Genomic DNA, 19,870 nt, shown 5'->3' on the forward strand with positions numbered 1-19,870 from the left:
TAGCAAGGCAAATAGGCAAGCTTCCGTTTTAGTAGCATCAAAGAAACGAGACAAAAGATGTTGCTATTGTAAAAAGTTAAGTCACGTCAAAGTAGATTGTTATAAACTGCGAAATAAAAGAGCTACTGAGAGTAACGAGGAAGATGTAGCTGGTGCTAATTTGGCCGATGAAAGTGGTGATGATTTCTTGTTAGTGTCAACGAGCGATAACTCCAAGCTCACGTCCAAGTGGATCCTAGATTCGGGATGTTCTTTCCACATGTGTCCCAATAGAAATGGTTCTCTACATACAGTTCGGTTGAAGGTGGAGTTGTGCACATGGGAAACGATTCATCTAGTAAGGTAGTTGGTATTGGAACTGTTAAAATCAGGACACACGATGGGACAATTAGGACACTCTCAGATGTCAGGTATGTACCTGATTTAAGAAAGAATCTTATCTCCTTGAGTATTTTAGACTTGAAATGATGCATAATCAACATCGAGTCGAGCGGTATTAAAGTATCTCGTGGAGCTCTCGTTTTGTTAAAAGGTAAAAGAACTGACAGTCTTTATATTCTTGAAGGTTCTACAGTGATCGGTGAAATCAGACGTCCCTCATCCGTTATAGAGTCGAAGTCAACTCGTTTGGAGCGGAGGCAACTTGGTCATAGGAGGGAAAAATGTATGACCGTTTCGTTGAAGAGAGGTTCTCTTTTGGATGCAGGTTTTGAAAAGTTAGGGCACTGTGTTCGTGAAAATCAAACCCGGGTTAGTTTTGATTTGGCAGTGTACAAGTCGAAGGCTAGAAGTCTTCCAGTTTCTAAGCACAGATTCGACTCAGTTAATTCCCTGCATAGTTCAAGATAGGCTCATGGCGGGCTTTGGCAAAGATGGCGTTGTGGAAATGTGGAGATTTATTAAGTATGACTCCTATTTTCAGTCAAATTTGAGAAATAATCTTTTGGTTAAACTCTGTTTATTTGTTTCAGTCAAACACTGATTAGTTTAGATTATTTTATTATTATTTGACATATGAATTTAGCCTATAAATAGATTCTTTTACAACCTTAGTAAAAACACCCATTAGAGATTAGAACTCATAACACATTTAGAGAATTTTTTATTTACGTTTTGAGGGTTCTTTATTTTCGGGTTTTTGGGGTTTAGTTTTATCTCCATCTTTTGTACTCTTCGTTCTTTTGCCATTATAGTAAAATTATATTTGCCCGTGTTTTTTTATCCTCTTTGGAGGGATTTTTTCACGTTAAATTTGTGTGTTCAATTTCTCAATTTATTCCGTTTTTTTGTTACTTGTTGCTTTATCGGGTCGATCCCTAACAACTTCAATTAAATTTAATTTTTTAATATTATTAAAATGTCATGTATCAACTCTTAATTAGTTGAAAGAATTTTTCTAACAAATATAATAGCATAGTCCATAATAGTTATGAAATTATAGTTTATATGATTTTTGACCAAATAAATAAATTTAAATATCTAATCAAAAATATATAATTTGAAGGTTACTTATTCCAGCTTTTATTTTATACAGCAATAGTTTAAAAATATAATTCAAAAGATAAAAATAATAATAGAAACCAAACAAACATTACTATAAATGATAATTATGAGATCATATGATACTTTGTCATTAGTGTTTACATAAATACTAAAACTCTAAAGTTCGTTATAAATTATGTAAAATAAACTCAACAAAAATAATTAAAATAAATAAAATTTCAATATAAAAATAAAAATACAACATTTTAAATTCGTATCATTTTATTTTTAATTTAATATATATTCTAGAATACTCTCTTGCGTATATGTTGTTATTAGTAAATTAGTCGGCACATCCTCTCCATTTTGACTAAAAAAAAGTAAAATAAATTTCTGTTAAAAACTCACTTTCTCTCTCCATTCTTTCCTTTTATCATATCTTTCTACCAATCAAATTCTTTTGTTTCATTCCCTTCCCCCAATCAAACTCCCCACCTTCGATAACTTTTTTCATTCATTCTTCTTCACTGTAATTCCATCTGGAATCCCATCGTCATTCTCTTCCCGGCTTTTGTATCGAGACCTCATTACCAATATAATATAAGTTAACTAAGAAACTAAAAATTAAAGCTATAAATATATATATGGATTTCTCCCCATAATATATAATTTATTTTTCACCAAAATAATAAAAATATTTAAAAATATCAATAAACTCGAAACAATATACCTAATATCTGGATGTACTAACAACAAGATAAAAATGGTATATCTACCAGTACAGTGCTAACTGCCTTATACCAAAGTATTCTAAAAAAAAAAAATCACGTGACAAATTTGAAAGATTGCTCCAAATAGATAATGATCGAAGGGGAAAGGAAATCGGGAAAGCATTGGAATTAAAACGGGAGTGTCAACAAGCAAAATGCATGAAGGTGGTTCACTGCATTTAGTAAACTGCAAGTGAAGCAACACTACTACTAGTTCTTACAATGAATGCCATGTACGCACCAGCCTTCGTTTTGTTTTGCACAAAAAGGTTGTTTTCAGGAATCAAACACTTGACGGTTGCAACAGACATGACCGTGACAACTACTACTTAAGGTCAGTTCTTCGTTACTTAAAAAAAGCACTTCTGACTCCAAAAACACTTTTGGAGAAAAATTATGCAGAATAAACTGTTTTTGGCTAAAATTTTTAACTTTTCAAAAATGCTTAAAAATGTTCCTGAAAAAGAAAAGCTAAAAATTTTAACTTTTCCTCTCTCAAAGTCACTTTTAGTATTTAATTATTTTTTCACCCCTCCAATAATATAATACTTTCTTTTTTTTTCTTGGTGCTTAATTACAAATGTGTTAAAATTATTAATTAAAAATAAAAAATATTTTTAAAATAATAATTACAAATATTTAATGGTTATATTTAAATATTTAAAATATAATTTATATATTCTAATTAAATTTTATAAATAATTAATATTTATTGCTTAAAATATTTAAAATTTATATTTCATATATTAAAATATTAACAAGTTATAATAATTTTTTTATATTCTTACTAAAATATAATAATATTAACTAATTTAAATATTATTTAAATGCATATTTGTTACTTGATAATAACATGTCTAAAATGGACATTTTATTTCTCAAAAGCACTTTCTGACAGCAATGCTAAACACTCAAATTTTAAACCAAACTTTTCAAAAGTACTTCTTACAAGCACTTTTACACAACATTTTTCAAAAGCACTGCCAAACTAGCCATTAATTTAGTTAGTAATGGCCTAATCCACGAAAATGCCAGCCTACCCTAGTTACAGTTTTCCCTAATCATTCAAACCAAAAATACGTAGGTACCTATACATAAAAATTATTGACGAGCACACAACATACCGTCTTTCAATACAAGTTGCTTGAATTCAAGGAATGGAGTGATATTCTGGTTATTACATTCTGAAGTCTAAGACGCATAGTGTATTGTTTGCGAAACAAGCAGCAAGCTTGTCACCTTCCTTGTTCCAACACACTTCAAATATACCCCCATTGCCAGTATACGTCTTTACAATCTTCCCATCTTTTAAGGACCAAATATGCATGGATTTATCAAGAGATCCACTGGCCAGATACTCTCCATTAGGGCTAAATGCAACAGAGTATACAGGGTCCCTGGCAGTTTAATCAAAAGAAACTTGAGAAAGAAAACCATAAAACTGCCTGAATAGGCTTATAGTGATAATATAATATACAATTAGAACAAGTATTGACTGCTTCCATCATTTAAACAGAAAAAACAAATGGAGAATAAGGATTAGAGGGATGGTACTTGTGTCCATTCAAGCTGTAGAGAAGTTTCCCAAGTTCCACATCCCACAGCTTCACAGTGGAGTCAAATGATGCACTACATAGAAAAGAGATGAAGAGAATGTTAAGAAATACTCAACGGAGATTCCAAGCAGCTCTTGTAAAAGGCAGTTTACACTGTAAATGAATTCCATTGAACCTCGGAACTACAAAAGGCAGCTCTTGTTCTTTTTATTCATTTTGCTTTAAGTATCAATGTCCAACATATAGTCAAACATAAATATGACAATATGACCGTCCAAATACCCTCCAAATATATGAAAAAAGTTGGAAAAAGTTAAACATACCCATGTCTTACACTAACATCAGACACACCCGAACCCAAGTAACAAAGAAAAACATATTCAATTTCACATCAACAGAAGAAGAGAATGAACATTTAATGTATTAAACAGATGTTTTCCTTTGGATTCTCCCTTTTCTCCTTGAGGTTAAGTCAGGTGATACTGCAATATTGTTGCAACTCCGAAAAATAGCTTAGCTTCTTTAACTTTTTCCAATCCATTCCTCAAACACACACAAATTTCGTGAAATCTCAATTAAAAAATTTACATCTTTATCAGTAACCTCAATCAAGTCACTTGAAAATATTAATGCACCGATAGTATTTTTCTACTTGAGGATGCCAAGTCATGTTGGTCTATCTAATGGCTTCAAATGTTAGACCTAATAATGAACATACGAAAGATGTGCACACAAATCATGAACCGGCAAAATAGAAACTAAAACAATTTCTATTATACCTAAATTTTACCTTGCAAGAGTTAACTGTTGGTTAGGATTGTTTGTCCCAGGCCCAGTAGGACTCCATCTGATGGCATATATCTCCTGCAGAACAGTTGTTCAATATTTTCCATAAAATAATAATTTCTGTCACTCGGACTCGCATGTGAGTCCAATATGTGTCTGGCACAGGCATGTTCAATTTTTCAAGATTTTCATGAATTGGGAGAGTCCTTATAGGATCACATCCACATGCCTTTGTCCGAGTATATGTTGGAAAAATAAAGAGTCAGAGCAACATAGACATAAATGAATGCAGCCAGGAATATTAACAAATGGATTATACTGAAAAAAATAAAAAAGTTCAAAGTACCTTAGAATGCTCCCTCAGATCATGAACATACTTGTCCTGCTTCATACACCATATCTGCACCAAGACTTTCTATAAGTTGAAACACTAATACATAAAGCTGCTGCAGCAAAAAAGAGGGTAACAAGCTAAAATATTCCAGAAAGCTGGCAAATTGTTTCAACCTTTTCAAAAAAAAAAAAAAAGAAAAGAAATGCAATCGGATGAAACTGTTTATTACATGTAATGTAGGATCTTAATTGATGATAAAAGGATGAGTAAAAACCTTTGCTGTAATATCATCAGAACAAGAGGCTAATAATGAACCTGTTGGATCCCATTTGACACAATTTACTTCACCCTGAAATGGACGTTCAAATATGTGAATAGAAGAGCAGAGATACAATTCACTTCAAAAGTTTTGCTTATCAAAATCCAAAATGGAAAACTGTTTTCAGTTGCTAATTAAAGCTCATGGCTGGCAAGTTACAGATACCTTAAGGCTTAGTTTCATTGTTGTAAAAATTTCCTAGTAAATTATTTATCAGAAAAAGAAAAAAGGAAAAAATGTAAAGGAATGTGAAGATGATTTGTTTCCTTTTTTTTCCCTTGAAAATGGCTTGAAATATATAAACTAAACATCTTAACACCTTACCAGAGATGCAAATAACAAAAATTATAGAACTGAGAAGGACGGAAAAGATGTAGGAGACAAGGTACAGAAAGATGAATTTAAGGGAGAAAGAGAAACTAAAGTCTATAACCAACAACTGCGAGATGTATTAAAGATGGCTACATCAGCTGAAGCATACAAGAGGGACGTTACAGCATAGCATTTCCCTAAAATTAAACCTTGATCTCAGACCTAATGCAGGTAACAAAATTTAAAGTATAAACGGAAGAAAGAAAAAGAAAAATAGGTGTGGAGAGACATGCACTTGAAGAAGACATTACAGGCAGTAGTAGACATGCATTTCATACAATTGACAACAAACCTGATGCCCGGCAAAGGTTTTAATAGGGCGGATTTCCCCGATCTTGCAAACATATATCATATGGTCAGTGGAGCTTGTCGCGAATGAAACATTGTTGCACCAATCAACATCAAGGGTTGGACCTAAAAGGTAAAAGAGATGATATGCTGGATGAATGAATATTGGTTCTGCAACTAAAAGCAAAATCCTAAAGTTTTGTGCCAACCTGTGTGAAACTCAAACTGCTGTTTCCATTCCTCTGCCTTTACATCCCACACAATTGCCGTTTTATCAAAACTCCCCGTAAGAAGATAATCACCCTTCTTGTTCCACTTCAGAGAAAATATAGGTCCTTTGTGCTTACTCAAAGTAGACCTTAGTTCTCCTAAAGCAAGAAATAATTGACAGAGAGAAGGAATAGGGGGAAGAGTTTAAGACATGGAATTCTCCCTACCAGTAAAAAGCATACAACAATGTAATTATAATATGCTAAGAGATTAAATTCAGTTTAAAACAGAAATAAATCTCTTGCTGACTGGGTAACAAGCTAAAAGTTTAATTTAAAAAAATTGTTACGAGCATAAAAAAGAACATAGAAAAATTGGGTTGGTATTAACACCAAGTCAAGGGCTAGTTTAACAAAATAGATTTTCCATGCCTTTAATTGCAAGATATAGAATGGCATAAATAAAATAATCCACAATGACTTACCATTTGTAGTCCAAATTCTAGCCTGGCCATCATATGAACCTGTTGCAAGCAATGATCCCTCACCCTGAATACAGGTAAACAATAAGATTTGAGAAAATAAAGTGTTGGACTCTGTAGGTGACCTGTACTTAACAGAACCAAAAGTTTATGGGCAACTTAAACCCCCAACAATAACAGAACTCACATTCCAATCAAGTGTTGTCACATCTTTGCTCTTCTCATTGGTTCTTCCTTTTACATGCTTCAGCACTAGAACATTTAATGGACTGTTTTGTGCACCAGATTTGCAAAGCCCATCAGCTATTGTCCAAATACGAGCCGTTGAATCTCCAGACCTAGAAATTGATGCAATAAGAGTTCAGTGCAAGTGATTTAATGAAATGTAAGAACTTTGTGAATGCATAAACTGAGTAGTGACACTGCTGTCAAGACATCCAGCAACTAAGATCAAAACAAAAGGCTACAAACATATCAATAGAAACTTAGGTTGACATAAACATCAACAGAAAACAACAAGAGGAATCAAGTCACTCATAATGGGGCTCTTAGCATAGAGCAAGAAGAGACATGACCACAGATCCTACAGCCATACAACTGAAGAATGCACAAATTGCACTTATGTTTACAGACCACTTATCTAATGGGTTGACAAATTGTCAAAAATGATCTTGCTACCAGCAAAGCTTGACTTTTATCAATCAAATGATTAAAACTTATAAAGTTGCGCAAGTAAGACACACAGCACATCCCTTGAAGCAACAGAAACCAGCAAGTTCTAAGGAAAAAAATGCCAAAGGACTAGATATTTATAAAGAATGTGGGGAAAAAGCAAAACATAAAGGACCAAACCAGCAACATAAGACAATTTTTATCACAGAAAATACCCACCCTGAAGCAAGAAGTGAACCAGTTGGACTCCATGCACACGCACAAACCTGTAAAAATAGATGCTCATAGAGTGAGAATTGAACAAAAAAAAAGAGTGAGAGTGAGAGAGAGAGAGAGAGAGAGAGAGAGAGATGGTAAATGCATGCATGCCCATCTAAGAGTATCAGTAGATTCAAGTATGCTCAAACCTCAGAAGTGTGCCCTTCCAAAATTGTAACATCAGAGCCAGGAATTTCACAAGCCTCCTGTGATGCTTGGGTTGACGTAGTAGCAATATCCATAGGTTCTGGTCCTACTAAATGCAACTAAGCAATGTAAGTTAAAATGAATACCACAAACACTGATCAAGATAGCTACTTTGCAAAATTATGAAGACAAATTTGATGTGAATTGTTAAATATTTAATCAAAGAAAATATGATGGCTAATAGAAAGAAACAGATATCAAACCAAGAAGAAATATAAGGAGTTCACTGACCTATAGAAGTTCCATTTTCTTCATGCCCAATGGCATCCTTGTCCTCTTGATCCATAACCATATCTCCATCAGCAAGTTCCTCAGGCTGCTTTTCAGGCTCCTTATTGCTTTCAGCCTTCTCCCTTTCCTTTTCACGCTCCTCTTTTTCGTGTCTTTCTTTCTCTCTTACTCGTCCGCGCTCTGCTTCATGCTCCCGATCAACCACTCTATCTTTATTTTTATCTTTATCTTTGTTTTTGTCTTTGTCTTTATCCTTTTGGATATTCTTTCTTTTCTCTTTTATCATTTGCCGCAATTGATTTACATCTTTTGTTATTATATCCAAAGGTTGCAAGAATGAGAAATCTTCATCCATTTCTACATCATTCTGCAAACTCAAAACAAACCATGATGAATTACTTTTTGATATCACCCTGCTCCCCCAAACCCCCCCCCCAACAAAAGAAAAAGATTAATAACAATTAGCGTGCTAACATTACTCATGTTGGCTTCCATCTCCAAGTACTGAAGTCCTTTTTGAACAAATGTAATAAGAGCCCCAGGGGGAATCAAATTCCCATCAATAGTACACTTATTAATGCCTGCTTCATATCCTAAAGTAAATGCAGAATGCGTAAAGCCTGCAGGCATTGATAAAAAGAAGATAAGAAATACATAAGGAATTAAATAGTAAATAAGACAGTTAATTCAAGTTAAACAAGTGCTTTTCTTCCACTTTTGGGATGAATGGAGATGGAAAGAACAGAAAATTGAAAATCTGTCTGTTTTCATTCTCCTTATTTTCCTCTTGACAAAGGGTTGAAGGAAGAACTATTTTCTTTTTGGTATAAAGGAAGCTGCAGTCTGGAAATAAGGAAAGGGGTTGCAAATGCTGGGATACAACCCGAAACCTACTAAATGCTACCTCGAAAGAAAAACTATTTTCTTTCAACACCTCTAACTTCCACTAACCCTACCAAAAGTGTTAGTCAATATACAAAATCTAAGTAGTACATCAATTCAATACTATGACTAGAGATTTAACTAGCAACTGCTTGCACTAACATTCACTAAGTTATTTTATAATTTCAGCTCCCTCTGCATCCGGCATTCACTGCAGCAACATGTATTTTGATCACAGCCACTATAAACACAAAAGAACTGAAAACAGTCTATGACTGGGAGATGCCTGCCTCAATTTCTGAAAATGAGAGTTCATATAGGGACTCTCATCTTAAGATATCCAGTAGCCTAGCCGGCCGCATTGTATCAAGCTGGTAAAACCTATGACATTCCAAAGCCTAATCCGCATAATAGCCAATATCAACCATCCATTTCCACAGGTCTAGAGCTACAACACAACTTCTAAATATTATAATGCCAGAAATTTATCTTAAACTTTACTATTCAGGCATTCCAATTTTTTTCTCTTATACTAAACGAGCAATAAAAATAACTGCTTAAATTTCAAAGTTATTAATTCCAAACACAGAGAAACAAAAAGAAAATTTCCGCCGAATGTTAAATTAAAACAAAATAAAAAGTAAGAAAGTTTCAAAGTTAGAGATCGCAGTAACTAGAGATTACAAATTAAAGGAAAATTTGAACCGACCTGACTCTTGAAGGTAACGGAATACGAGGTAATTCAATTCGATGGAGGTGATGGAGGTCATAGTTACGATAGTCGCCTAGCTCAAAGGCTGTGAAAGAAACTCAGGCTATCATTAGGTAAGCGACGGCAAAGTCACAGAGAGTGAAAACGTTATACTTGTGCAGAAGCCGAGACGTTCTGGCGATCGTCGGAAATGGTCGATGTGTATCTGTTTGGCCCTGATTCCTTGGGCTTCTGCATAACCGGATTAACCCAATATAATTTATTTGTGTTATATTTATATTATTTTTAAGAGCAAACTATGTTAGCCCAATATAATTTATTTATTTGTGTTATATTTATATTATCTTTAAGAGCTGGGAGAGTTCTTCATTGTTTTTACACTTGAGAATTGTTTGCTTTTTAGGGTTAATTTCTCGTTACTTTAAAAAATATTGTGAAAAATGCTTATGAAAATGATTTTTGAAAAATAAAATATTTATTTTAGACAGTAAAATATATATTTAAATAATATTTAAATTCATTAGTATTATGAAGTTTTAATAAAAATCATTTATTAAAACTCATTATTAATATTTTTATATGTAAGATTTACCATGTCTAAAATGCTAAACACACACTGAGGCAGATTAAGGCATGAGTTTCAATCACATCAAAGTCAAAATACTAAAAACATTTTTTTAATGTATATTTTTTTTAAATTTTGTGAACCTTTTTGAATTCTCTACATAACCGAAACTAAAACTAAACATAAATTGAAACCTACTCTAACAATTACAGGTGAGTTTGGATGGGCGGTGCGTTTACCTGCGGTTAGTGTAAAAATAGCGGTGGCGGTGAGATTAGATACTGTAGCGATACTGTAGCGTGAGACAAAAAATAAACTAAACGCACCGCATCGCACCCAATCGCCCATCTAAACTCACCCTACATCAACAAAATATAAAGGCTTACTTGATGAAAAGAAACATAAGACTTCAACAAAATCTAATAGCTAAGAGGCTTTTTTTATATATAAATATATTAGTCAATATAAAAATATTTTTTAAACAACAATTAAGCCAAAAAAGGAAAACAAAAAAAAACCCGAAAAGCGTGAAAAATAATTCAAATCCGGATAGACGATCCGACACAATCCACTAAAGAGGAAATTTAATTTTAGGCTTAAGATCCAAAAATTCTTCAAACTTTTTCAAAAAAAATTTAAATTCATGCTTCTTTTTTTGCACTATTTAGGTATTTAAATTTTCAAAATGTATCAAAAAATTCTCTAATCTTTTAGAAAAGCTAAGTCCTTACTTTTTTTGCACTCAATTGGATACTTAAATTTTCAAAATGCATAAAAAGATCCTCAAAATTTTTCACAAAAGCAATTAATCCCTACTTGAATTAAAAATTAGAAAAAATATAAAATATATAAATCAATAAAAGCTATAAATATTATTAAAATTTAATAAAAATTCAAATATTAAAAATTATTAAAATTAAAATATATATTAACTTGTAAAATTTTATAAAAATCTTAAAATTATAAAGTATATAGAAATATAAAATTTTATAAAATCGTAAAAAATTATACCAAATGCAAAGAAATATAAATTTCGTTAAAAAGTTTATAAAAATTATCGTACCAAAAGAAGTATTTTATAATTTATCTATAACTTTTGTTTATTTTATTTTTTATCATTTTTCGTCACATGTCACTCGTATTCGACATGTGATGACTTTAATTAAAAATCGGGATCATTAATTTTTCTTATGATTTTTATAAAATTTTACAATTTTTATTTGTTTATGATTTTATAAAAAATCTATTTTTAATAAAATTTAAATTTTTATATTTTTATTAAAATTTAATAATTTTTCTAAAATTTTTATTTTTATTTTTATAATTCTATTCTAATTTTTAATAAGAGCATGCTCTTAAATGCTATTTTGAAAATTTTTAAAAGTTTTCGTTTTATGTATTTTGAAAGTTTAAGACTCAATTGAGTGAAAAAAAATGACTTATTAACTTTTTAGAAGAAGTTTAAGGATTTTTTATGCATTTTAAAATTTAACTGCTCAATTAAATGAAAAAAGTTAATTACTTTTTTTTTAAATTGATAATTTTATTCAAAGATCGACGACCCAAATGGATCGTCCGGAACAGCTAGCTACATTTCAAACATAAGAAAAACCATATATAAAATCCTCTTTTGTGAAAAACGAAAAGCCGTAATACGAAAAAGTAAAAAAAGGAAAAGAAAAAAGCAGTGGTGAACAGATCAGCCTCTTTTCCCTCTCTTTCCGTCAGCTAGAAAAATTAGAGAAACTAAAAGAAAGAAAGAAATGGGAAGCTCGTCGAAGGAGGAGACGGCGACCGACGGCGATACGTCGAGCGGAGACAACCCTCCTTCCAATTCCAATCTCTTCTCTGAGGGTGAACGTGTCCTCGCCTATCACGGCCCTCGTATCTACGAAGCCAAGGCATAGTATCTCTTCATTTTTCCTTTTTTCTCTTTTCAGCTGCTTTAAACTGAATTAACTCCGTCGTTTCCTTTCGAACTTTCACCTTGTATCGGTTCGCTTCGATTTTCTTTTAAGTATGATAGTTATCCCGTTTTTGGTTGTTGATTTAAGTAATCTGAAACTGAAGTTAATCAAGTGGTTTCTTAGGTCATTAGAGTATATATTTAGAACATTCGGGACTTGATTGGTGAAATTAGGGTTTATGCAGTTGATAATTTCGATTTTGCATGTTAGGTTCAAAAAGCGGAGCTTCGGAAGAAAGAATGGAAATACTTTGTTCATTACCTTGTAAGTATACTTGCCTTGGTTTTCTATATATGCATATTATATCTGAAATTCAACATAATGGTTAATCTAGTTGCAGTATGATTAAGTATGATAAGCTGAATATTTCTCATTTATTATGGTATTAAGAGATATCTCCGTTGCTGTTTGCAGGGTTGGAATAAAAAGTGAGTATGTCTGATAATATGCTCTTCTCGGAAGCTAAGTTATATCCTTATTTTTGCTTATCTATTGATCTATTATCTGAATTCTTCTTTTTGTTGATTTGCATATTAAATTTTTAATTTGAGCGGTGTCCTGGTAAAATCTAGTGTTAAGTTACTTCGAAAATTCATTCCTTCAAGCACCAGAAGTCTAGAATATCTGTTTGTTTGGTGATTCTCATTTAACATTTAAGTGGCATTGTGCTTTCAAGTCATGGTAGGCATTCCTCAAATTAAATCTGGGATCGTGTCATGTATTCGAGCAAAAATATTATGTTTAATCATTTATTCTTCTCTTTTCCCCTTTTATGTTTGTAAACATTATAAACATTAGAAAAAAGAAAGTAAATTTTCAAAAAGGGAGAGAAGGTTTCGTTTTATTTAAACATTGCATATATTTTGTTCTTTAGCTTTTTTTGGGTGATAATTCATTTATATTTTATGGAGTCCTGAAAGGTAATCCACAACTCTATATAGTACTAGTAAATGTTTTCTTTCGTTGATTTATGCATCCCCGTTCCGGAAGAGGGAAATAGAAATCATTACTATGGCTTCAACACCTTGCACAGTTGGGACGAATGGGTAGGTGCCGATCGGCTGATGAAGCTTACTGAAGAGAATGTCATGAAGCAGCAAGCCCTTGACAAAAAACAGGGTGTTGATAAAAGTTCAAAGTCTGGACGATCAAGTCAGTCCAAGCCAAAAAGCTCTGCTGGTAAGATTTACTCTTTCTACTTCTTGGCTTGTTTATTTGCGAATGCGCAATCATTGTTTTCATTTTGCATGTGCACATATACATATGTGCATGTTCATAAGTTCTGTTGCCCATTAGGTGATCGATTTTGTGTATTTTGGGTTACATACGTGCATGTTTCTTTACTATTTGCCTTTATTTGCTAATTGATGCAATTAATTTGCTTCCGCTTTTATTTTCGTAGATGCAAAAGCGGATAAAGAGGACCTGAAGAACACAGGTAAGGTTATTTACATTTATTTTCTTTCCATCTGTGGAGTAAATATTCTCTACCGTTAGCGTATTCCTATCCTTTCTTAAGGGGGTCCCATAAAGCACTTTCCTGACGTGACTTCCTAGTTCTATGGTGTCTGAAGTTCGAATTGGATTCTTATCCTATTCAGATCGATTGGACATGATTTTTTTAATGGCATTTGGTTGTTTAAATTTCCTTGTTTAACATATTTTAGAATTAATGGTAAATTGCCAGAGTTCTGGGAGGAGGGAAAAAAACTTCACAGGCTATTGCAGTTGCATTGATGGCTCATTGTCTATATTTGATTATTTCACATTTGTATGTGATACATAAATTGAGTGAACCATTGATTCTTAATGGTCTGCTTCAGCATTCCCTTAGATTAATATTTGCCTATTATCAATTTTTAAGTACTATTTTCATTGTGACTGCTTGCAAAGTCGTTAACCTTTTCTATTAGTGGTTAATGTCTTATATTTATTGCAGCGCCAAAAGGGAGGAAGAGAAAGAGCGACTCAGGTGTTGAGGTGTAGTTTGTATAATGATTAATTGATTACAGCTCTGAAGAAATTATTCCCCCCCCCCCCCCCATTTCTGGTCTGTATCTGTTGGTTCTTACCCTCTGTTTTTGTTTTCCAACATGTGTTTTAATCACCGTTAGAAGGACAACTCCTCCATGGAAAAGCTTGTCAAGATCCAAATTCCATCAACCCTAAAGAAGCAGCTGGTTGATGATTGGGATTTTGTTACTCAACAGGATAAGGTGCAATAACTTTTGTAGTGACTTTGTTAGTGCACCATTTATTTATACCCTTGGATGGTAAACTAATAAACTGATTTTGTGTAAATAATCCTTCTTTTCTACAGCTGGTTAAACTTCCCCGATCACCAAATGTTGATGATATCTTGACAAAATACCTTGAATACAGATCAAAGAAGGATGGCATGTAAGTTAAATCGATTCACACTAAAACAACAATGATAAAGTTATGCTAGAACTTGTTTTCTTGAATAAGTAATTTCCTATTTTGGCAATAATTATTTTGTTCTCTACTGCTGCTTTCTACTTTCCATCTAAATTTATCTGACATCCTCTTAAATCCATTTGCTTAGATGTTTTCTTCATAAAAGGCTAATCTTAGAGTAGAGTTGGTGACGATGACTGTTTTCTTTGTGGTTACAGAATGACTGATTCAGTTGGAGAAATATTGAAGGGAATTCGCTGTTACTTTGACAAAGCTTTGCCTGTGATGCTTCTATACAAAAAAGAGCGCCAACAATACAATGAAGTTGTCCACGATGATGTCTCTCCATCAACGATATATGGTGCTGAACATTTACTACGCCTCTTTGGTACGACCATCTACGACCATCTGTCAGACTTAGAACTTTCAAATGCATTAATTTACTTTCATCTTTTATGCACTGTTGGAGATTACGTTTTACCTAATGTGCTATTTCATGCATTTCATTTAGCTTTATTGTTAATTATGTGTAAAGCATTTTATTGATCTCTAGAACCCAGGACTAACATGTTCCTGTCTTTGCAGTTAAGTTTCCTGAGTTATTGGCATATGTGAACATTGAAGAGGAAACACTTATTCGCTTGCAACAGAAGTTAATGGATTTTCTCAAGTATCGACTTTCCCCCTCGTCTATTTTATCTTATACTACTATTTGAGAGCATTCTATCTTTTAAGCTTTCATTTATATTCATTGAAGGAGACATAAAAGTTTGCATCATTATTTTCACCTTGGCATCTAATTAAAATACATAACTACAATTGGTTCTTTTCAATTTTATTTGCTCTTGTAAATTGTTTGTTCCTAGTCTAACCAAAACATTTCTTGATTTCTCATATACACAATTTTCTAACTTTTTTCTATTTATTTGGAAGATTCTTGGAGTGTCATATTCTTGTACCATGTCTGGATACATGTCAGACATGAGTACTTCAAGAAAAATGAAGGGCAAGAACAACATAACTTTTCTCGACACTTTTCTTGTTTGGAAGGACTATAAATACCTCCTCTTCTTTTTTTTTCTTTTTTTGTTGACATATGCATGTTTTTCAAATACATCTGTTCACAGTTTCTTTTCATTGGTGTTTATATACAGTCTAACCGGCTTCTCTCTAACCACACATACACTGGCATTGTATTCCTATTGTTTTAGTTCTTTAACGGGAGCCTATTCAAAATTTCCCTTTAGTTCATATTTATTAAATTTAAAAATAATTCTTACATAATGCAGGTTTCTGCAAAAGAACCAGAGCACCTTTTTTCTTTCTGCATATGATGGACCTAAGGGAGTTTCAGAAGGTAAGGGGAAAGGAAAAGATGACTAAAGCAGCTGTTGAACTATGCTACCATTGCCATCTTCACAATTTTAATTCCAAGAACAAATATGAAATCAGTGGCAGAATTAGGTAATCGTTGATATGCCGACGTTTGATTTGATACAGGCAGCATAGAATTGTTGTTGTAACAATAGAATTTGTTATTCTTTGTTTTACACCATTTCCCCCTTCCGAGGTTCTAGGTGAACTAATCGGATATATTTCGTAAAATTGTTGAGAGAAGTTGCCGTAGCCTCTCTTTTTTCTTCCCTTTTTTTCTGCTCGAACCTTTTTTGTTAATGATTGTTGTTATAGGTTTAACGAAATTTGATTTTTGATATGTTCAATGTTTTGCTGCAAATTAGTATTCTAACATTCTGAAGGGCTTAGAAGCTGCTTCATCTTTAATTCCTGCAATGTAAATCCTCACCTTGCAAGGCCTACAAATGGTGTTTCTTTACTCGCAGCAAATTTTATAATATAGTGCTTTTACGTACACAATTAAATCGAATTGGTTAAATCAAATATCATCAATAAATCCATTTTAAACATGTTGAATGTGAAAAAATGCAAAGAGACAGCAGCGGGGATTGGCGAAAGCTTTCGCCGTTAGAGGCCAATGAGCACAACAGATCATGAAGCAAGTGAGCGGCACTTTGAGATGGCCCTTTCCTGGGGATAAATACATGGTGTCAAAAGTTTGCAATGGTCAAGGCCGATGAAGGATAAAGTTGAATGGCAGAGAGTGATTTGGTCCCCCATTCTTGGACGGTAGTTTTGAATAGACTCCCAACAATATAGGCTAGTACGATGGGGGCTTGTAGGGGATGGGCATTGTCTTTTAATGCTCTCAGGAAAGAGACCAGGAACCACATTATCCTAGGCTGCACTGAGCTGTTACCAACCTAAAGGGTAAATCCTTGATCACTATTACCCTTAAGCAAGCGTGGCATGCCTTCATTTATGTGGTATGGTGAGAAAAGAAAAAAAAGATTTTTTCAACGAGGAACCATCCCGACTCCTAGTCAGTCTAAGTAAAAAGAACAGTGTCCACGAGACTATGGTGTCTTAGAAAAGCTGCAGTTGACTCTGTATGGAGCTGAACTCTGGCATGTTTCAACTTAAGCATTGTTGTATTCCGGTGGCAGCCTTGCTACTTTCCCAACTAAACTCGCCCTTAGTAAATAGGCGGTTAGTCCAGTTATCTTTCGTCTAGTTTTCAGTTCCTGATTTCAATATGAAAGCCAATGCATGGATCTTCTCCTTTTCTTTACCAATTTGAGAAATTCTCACATTTACATATGAAAATAACTTAAAAGTTGTACAAGTACAAATTCAGTAGGGTATAAGTTTACCCAAGCTTGGATATTGAAATTCAAGGGATTTTTGTCATTTAATTTTTAAAAGTCCGTTTTTCTTTCTTTCTCAACTTCTCTTTAAACCCATATCTTTCTCATTCTCTGTACATTAATAACAATTATTAAGGGGGGAAAACCAAAACAAAATAAAAGACCATTCTTTTTTGGGTTTTTTTTTTCCACAATATGGAGTTTAGTCAATCTTATTAACCCCAATTCGACTCATAGACAAAACATTCCTAAACCCCGCATCCAAACACATCCCCATTCCCTCTCCTCCCGAAACGCCGCCATTTTGCTGTTGCATCTGAACCATGTAATCTCTCACCTCCATTCTTATCATTTCCTGCATCACCGCCATAAACTCCGCACTGAACCCCATCACCCCGCCTCCCTTTCCATCATTTTTCGCTTCGTTCCTCGTCTGAGTAGATTCGGTAACTGGGAGGGTTGAAACTGACAACTCATACGATTCAGCCCCAGGTAAAGACAAACTCAGTGAAGTCGGTGGATCGTTAGAAGAAGACGCCGCCGCTTCGGCTCCAGGTAATGGCATAACATTGACGTCAACGTTGACTCCGCCGGTCCTCGGGATGGGCTTGTACACGTGTGAAGATGATAAAACGGGGACGCTGGAATCGCTCAAATCGGACCCAGATGGGCTCCCCGGGCTCATGTAAAGCCCAGCACTAACTGATCTTTTCAACGGTTGTTGCTCCCCTTCCCCTCCCAAATTACCGTCATACCCACCATGCGTAATGAAATAACTCTCTTCCCCAACCGACAAGCACTTACGTTTTAGCGTTGAGTTCCAGTGGTTTTTAATGGCGTTGTCCGTACGACCGTTGAGGAGTCGGGCTATTGTGGCCCACTTGTTACCAAATCGGGCATGAGCTCTGATGATGGTCTCGTCTTCCTCGGGGGTGAAGGCCCGGTGCTCAACTTGCGGAGACAGTTGGTTGCACCATCGGAGCCGACAGGACTTCCCGGACCGACCCGGGATCGATTTGCTGACCAAAGACCAATTTCTAGGTCCATATTTTTGGACTAGTTTTTGAAGCAAATCATCTTCTTCGGGGCTCCATGGACCTTTGATCCGATCCATTTCTTTTTTGTTTGATGTGCTTGTTACAGCCATGAAATCAAATTTAAAAGCATGCAAATAAAATTTTGGTTTGTTTTGTATATAATATCGGGTTTTTGGCTTTTTCTTTTTTCCTGGTTTCTATTTGGAGCTTAAAAGAAAAACGAGATAGTGAAGGGGGGTTATATAAGAGAGGAGAGCTAAGTAACCGGTAGAAACGGTGAGGAGAAACGTTATGGCCACCGACTGTTCAAGTTAAGCGGTTGGGAAAAGGGGTTTGGGATACAGCTGGCCAATAGACACGTGTCACATCTGAATTGCACTGATTTACATGTCACTCTCTCTTAATATTTCTTTCTTTTTCTTTAGAGCTTTTTTGCGACTCTCTATCATTGGAGCGTTTGTCTCACGTATTATTGCATTCTGCGGAGTGTACTTCGGCTTTCTATGCGTTTAAAGGGTCTAGTCATCTACAATAAGTTTAGATCTTGAATAAAATTTTATTTTAGTTTGAGATAGTTTGTTTCAGCTTTAATTACTCTTCAATGATTATAACATATATTGTTTTACTTACATTTAATTATAAAAATTTTATTTTTTATTAGTTATTAATTTATAAATTAATGAGACTTTTAAATGTTTTCGAGTTATAATTTAAGTTAATTTAAATAAATTTTAAAGTCTCCAATTTAGTTAATTTAAATTTTAGGTTTAGAATAGATAAAAAAGTAATTTATTATAACATTTTATAGTTAAAATCAGTTCAGACAAATTTTAACATAAAAAAAAAAAGTTTCAGACAAAAATTGGAGATATATATCGAAGAAGCTTCCTTGGAGTGATGAGAAGTGTAAACACGCGCGCTGGAGTGAGGGTGTAGAATACGGTTGCTTCTTATTCACTGTTCTGAAAGAGATAGAGACAAAACCGAAGTCTGCGGACAATAATTTATCACGAAAACAAAAAATAGATGTTAAAATTTGAATTAAAATAAATTAATAAGATAAGAGATAAAGATGAAAATGGTTGGGTGAGGTTTCGAGTCTGACTTTGACTGAGAACGCCAGCCTGTGTAGCATTTTCGTGATGAATTTTTCTTTACTTTTCTTAATATTATATTTCAACTGAAAACATTAAATACATAAAAAACGGGCGCACGAAAATGCTGAGCTGGCACAAAACGACAAGATTGGTCGCCGAATCGGAGGGCGAATCATTACTGCTCTTTTTCCCCTTTTTTTAGTATAAGTCCAGCCTGTAAACCTGCCACTACCTTTAACGGCCTCTGTCTTATTTAACTGCCACCTGTCGGTGACCAATCGCTTTCCATCCGTCCTTTTTTCGCTTTCTTTGCTTTTGGGTTTACCTGTACGGAAGCGGTAAAGGAAGGAAACCCCCGTCAATTGCTAACCTAACCACATTTCAACTTTCAACGTCTTCTTCCAGCCACCTTCCTTTACAAACTAAAATAATCAACGCACTTTTTTTATAATTAATGAAGGCATTAAGAGGTGATTAATTAACTAATCAATTAATTAAATAAT

General features: G+C 33.9%; 4 protein-coding genes across 5 annotated transcripts; 2 read left to right on the forward strand and 2 right to left on the reverse strand.

Annotated features, from left to right (window-relative positions):
- The first annotated feature begins 297 nt into the window (after positions 1–297).
- On the forward strand, positions 298–885 carry LOC128034629 (uncharacterized). The gene is made up of 2 exons (XM_052623324.1): positions 298–410; positions 566–885. The coding sequence occupies exons 1-2, from the start codon at positions 380–382 to the stop codon at positions 847–849; spliced, it is 315 nt and encodes a 104-aa protein (XP_052479284.1). The 5' UTR covers positions 298–379; the 3' UTR covers positions 850–885.
- A 2,255-nt stretch (positions 886–3,140) lies between these two features.
- On the reverse strand, positions 3,141–9,813 carry LOC105802234 (WD40 repeat-containing protein HOS15). Of its 2 annotated transcripts, none has more exons than XM_012633747.2 (14): positions 9,558–9,813; positions 8,441–8,586; positions 7,967–8,333; positions 7,678–7,784; positions 7,490–7,536; positions 6,786–6,936; positions 6,602–6,665; positions 6,117–6,275; positions 5,912–6,033; positions 5,203–5,277; positions 4,941–4,994; positions 4,599–4,672; positions 3,807–3,881; positions 3,141–3,649 (listed from the first exon to the last, which is right to left on the reverse strand). In XM_012633747.2, exons 1-14 carry the CDS (start codon positions 9,616–9,618, stop codon positions 3,430–3,432), a joined length of 1,722 nt encoding a protein of 573 aa, XP_012489201.1. In that variant the 5' UTR covers positions 9,619–9,813; the 3' UTR covers positions 3,141–3,429. The 2 variants fall into 2 exon arrangements, with proteins under 2 accessions (XP_012489201.1, XP_012489202.1); XM_012633748.2 differs by having other exon boundaries at positions 7,678–7,781; positions 9,558–9,812.
- Positions 9,814–11,763: 1,950 nt separating this feature from the next.
- On the forward strand, positions 11,764–16,224 carry LOC105802232 (protein MRG1). Its single transcript, XM_012633744.2, has 11 exons — positions 11,764–12,026; positions 12,303–12,356; positions 12,507–12,520; positions 13,126–13,271; positions 13,495–13,530; positions 14,032–14,072; positions 14,207–14,308; positions 14,413–14,492; positions 14,729–14,898; positions 15,096–15,180; positions 15,800–16,224. Exons 1-11 carry the CDS (start codon positions 11,889–11,891, stop codon positions 15,891–15,893), a joined length of 960 nt encoding a protein of 319 aa, XP_012489198.1. The 5' UTR covers positions 11,764–11,888; the 3' UTR covers positions 15,894–16,224.
- A 1,026-nt stretch (positions 16,225–17,250) lies between these two features.
- On the reverse strand, positions 17,251–18,492 carry LOC105802233 (transcription factor MYB73). Its single transcript, XM_012633746.2, has one exon. The coding sequence runs from the start codon at positions 18,378–18,380 to the stop codon at positions 17,436–17,438; it is 945 nt and encodes a 314-aa protein (XP_012489200.1). The 5' UTR covers positions 18,381–18,492; the 3' UTR covers positions 17,251–17,435.
- Between the last annotated feature and the right edge of the window lie 1,378 nt (positions 18,493–19,870).

This window comes from Gossypium raimondii, chromosome 11, assembly GCF_025698545.1.
Source record: "Gossypium raimondii isolate GPD5lz chromosome 11, ASM2569854v1, whole genome shotgun sequence".
In the NCBI taxonomy this organism is placed as follows: domain Eukaryota; kingdom Viridiplantae; phylum Streptophyta; class Magnoliopsida; order Malvales; family Malvaceae; genus Gossypium; species Gossypium raimondii.

Bases quoted from the DNA above. Each gene is read 5' to 3' on its own strand.
- LOC128034629 (XM_052623324.1), top strand. From the start codon at position 380: ATGGGACAATTAGGACACTCTCAGATGTCAG. The intron at 411-565 runs GTATGTACCTGA...ATATTCTTGAAG, and splicing joins AGGACACTCTCAGATGTCAG to GTTCTACAGTGATCGGTGAA.
- LOC105802234 (XM_012633747.2), bottom strand. From the start codon at position 9,618: ATGACCTCCATCACCTCCATCGAATTGAATTACCTCGTATTCCGTTAC. The intron at 6,034-6,116 runs GTTGGCACAAAA...TTTACCTTTTAG, and splicing joins GCAGTTTGAGTTTCACACAG to GTCCAACCCTTGATGTTGAT. The intron at 5,278-5,911 runs GTTTGTTGTCAA...CGTCCATTTCAG, and splicing joins AAACCTTTGCCGGGCATCAG to GGTGAAGTAAATTGTGTCAA.
- LOC105802232 (XM_012633744.2), top strand. From the start codon at position 11,889: ATGGGAAGCTCGTCGAAGGAGGAGACGGCGACCGACGGCGATACGTCG. The intron at 12,027-12,302 runs GCATAGTATCTC...TTTGCATGTTAG, and splicing joins CTCGTATCTACGAAGCCAAG to GTTCAAAAAGCGGAGCTTCG. The intron at 14,493-14,728 runs GTAAGTTAAATC...TTGTGGTTACAG, and splicing joins AGATCAAAGAAGGATGGCAT to AATGACTGATTCAGTTGGAG.
- LOC105802233 (XM_012633746.2), bottom strand. From the start codon at position 18,380: ATGGCTGTAACAAGCACATCAAACAAAAAAGAAATGGATCGGATCAAA.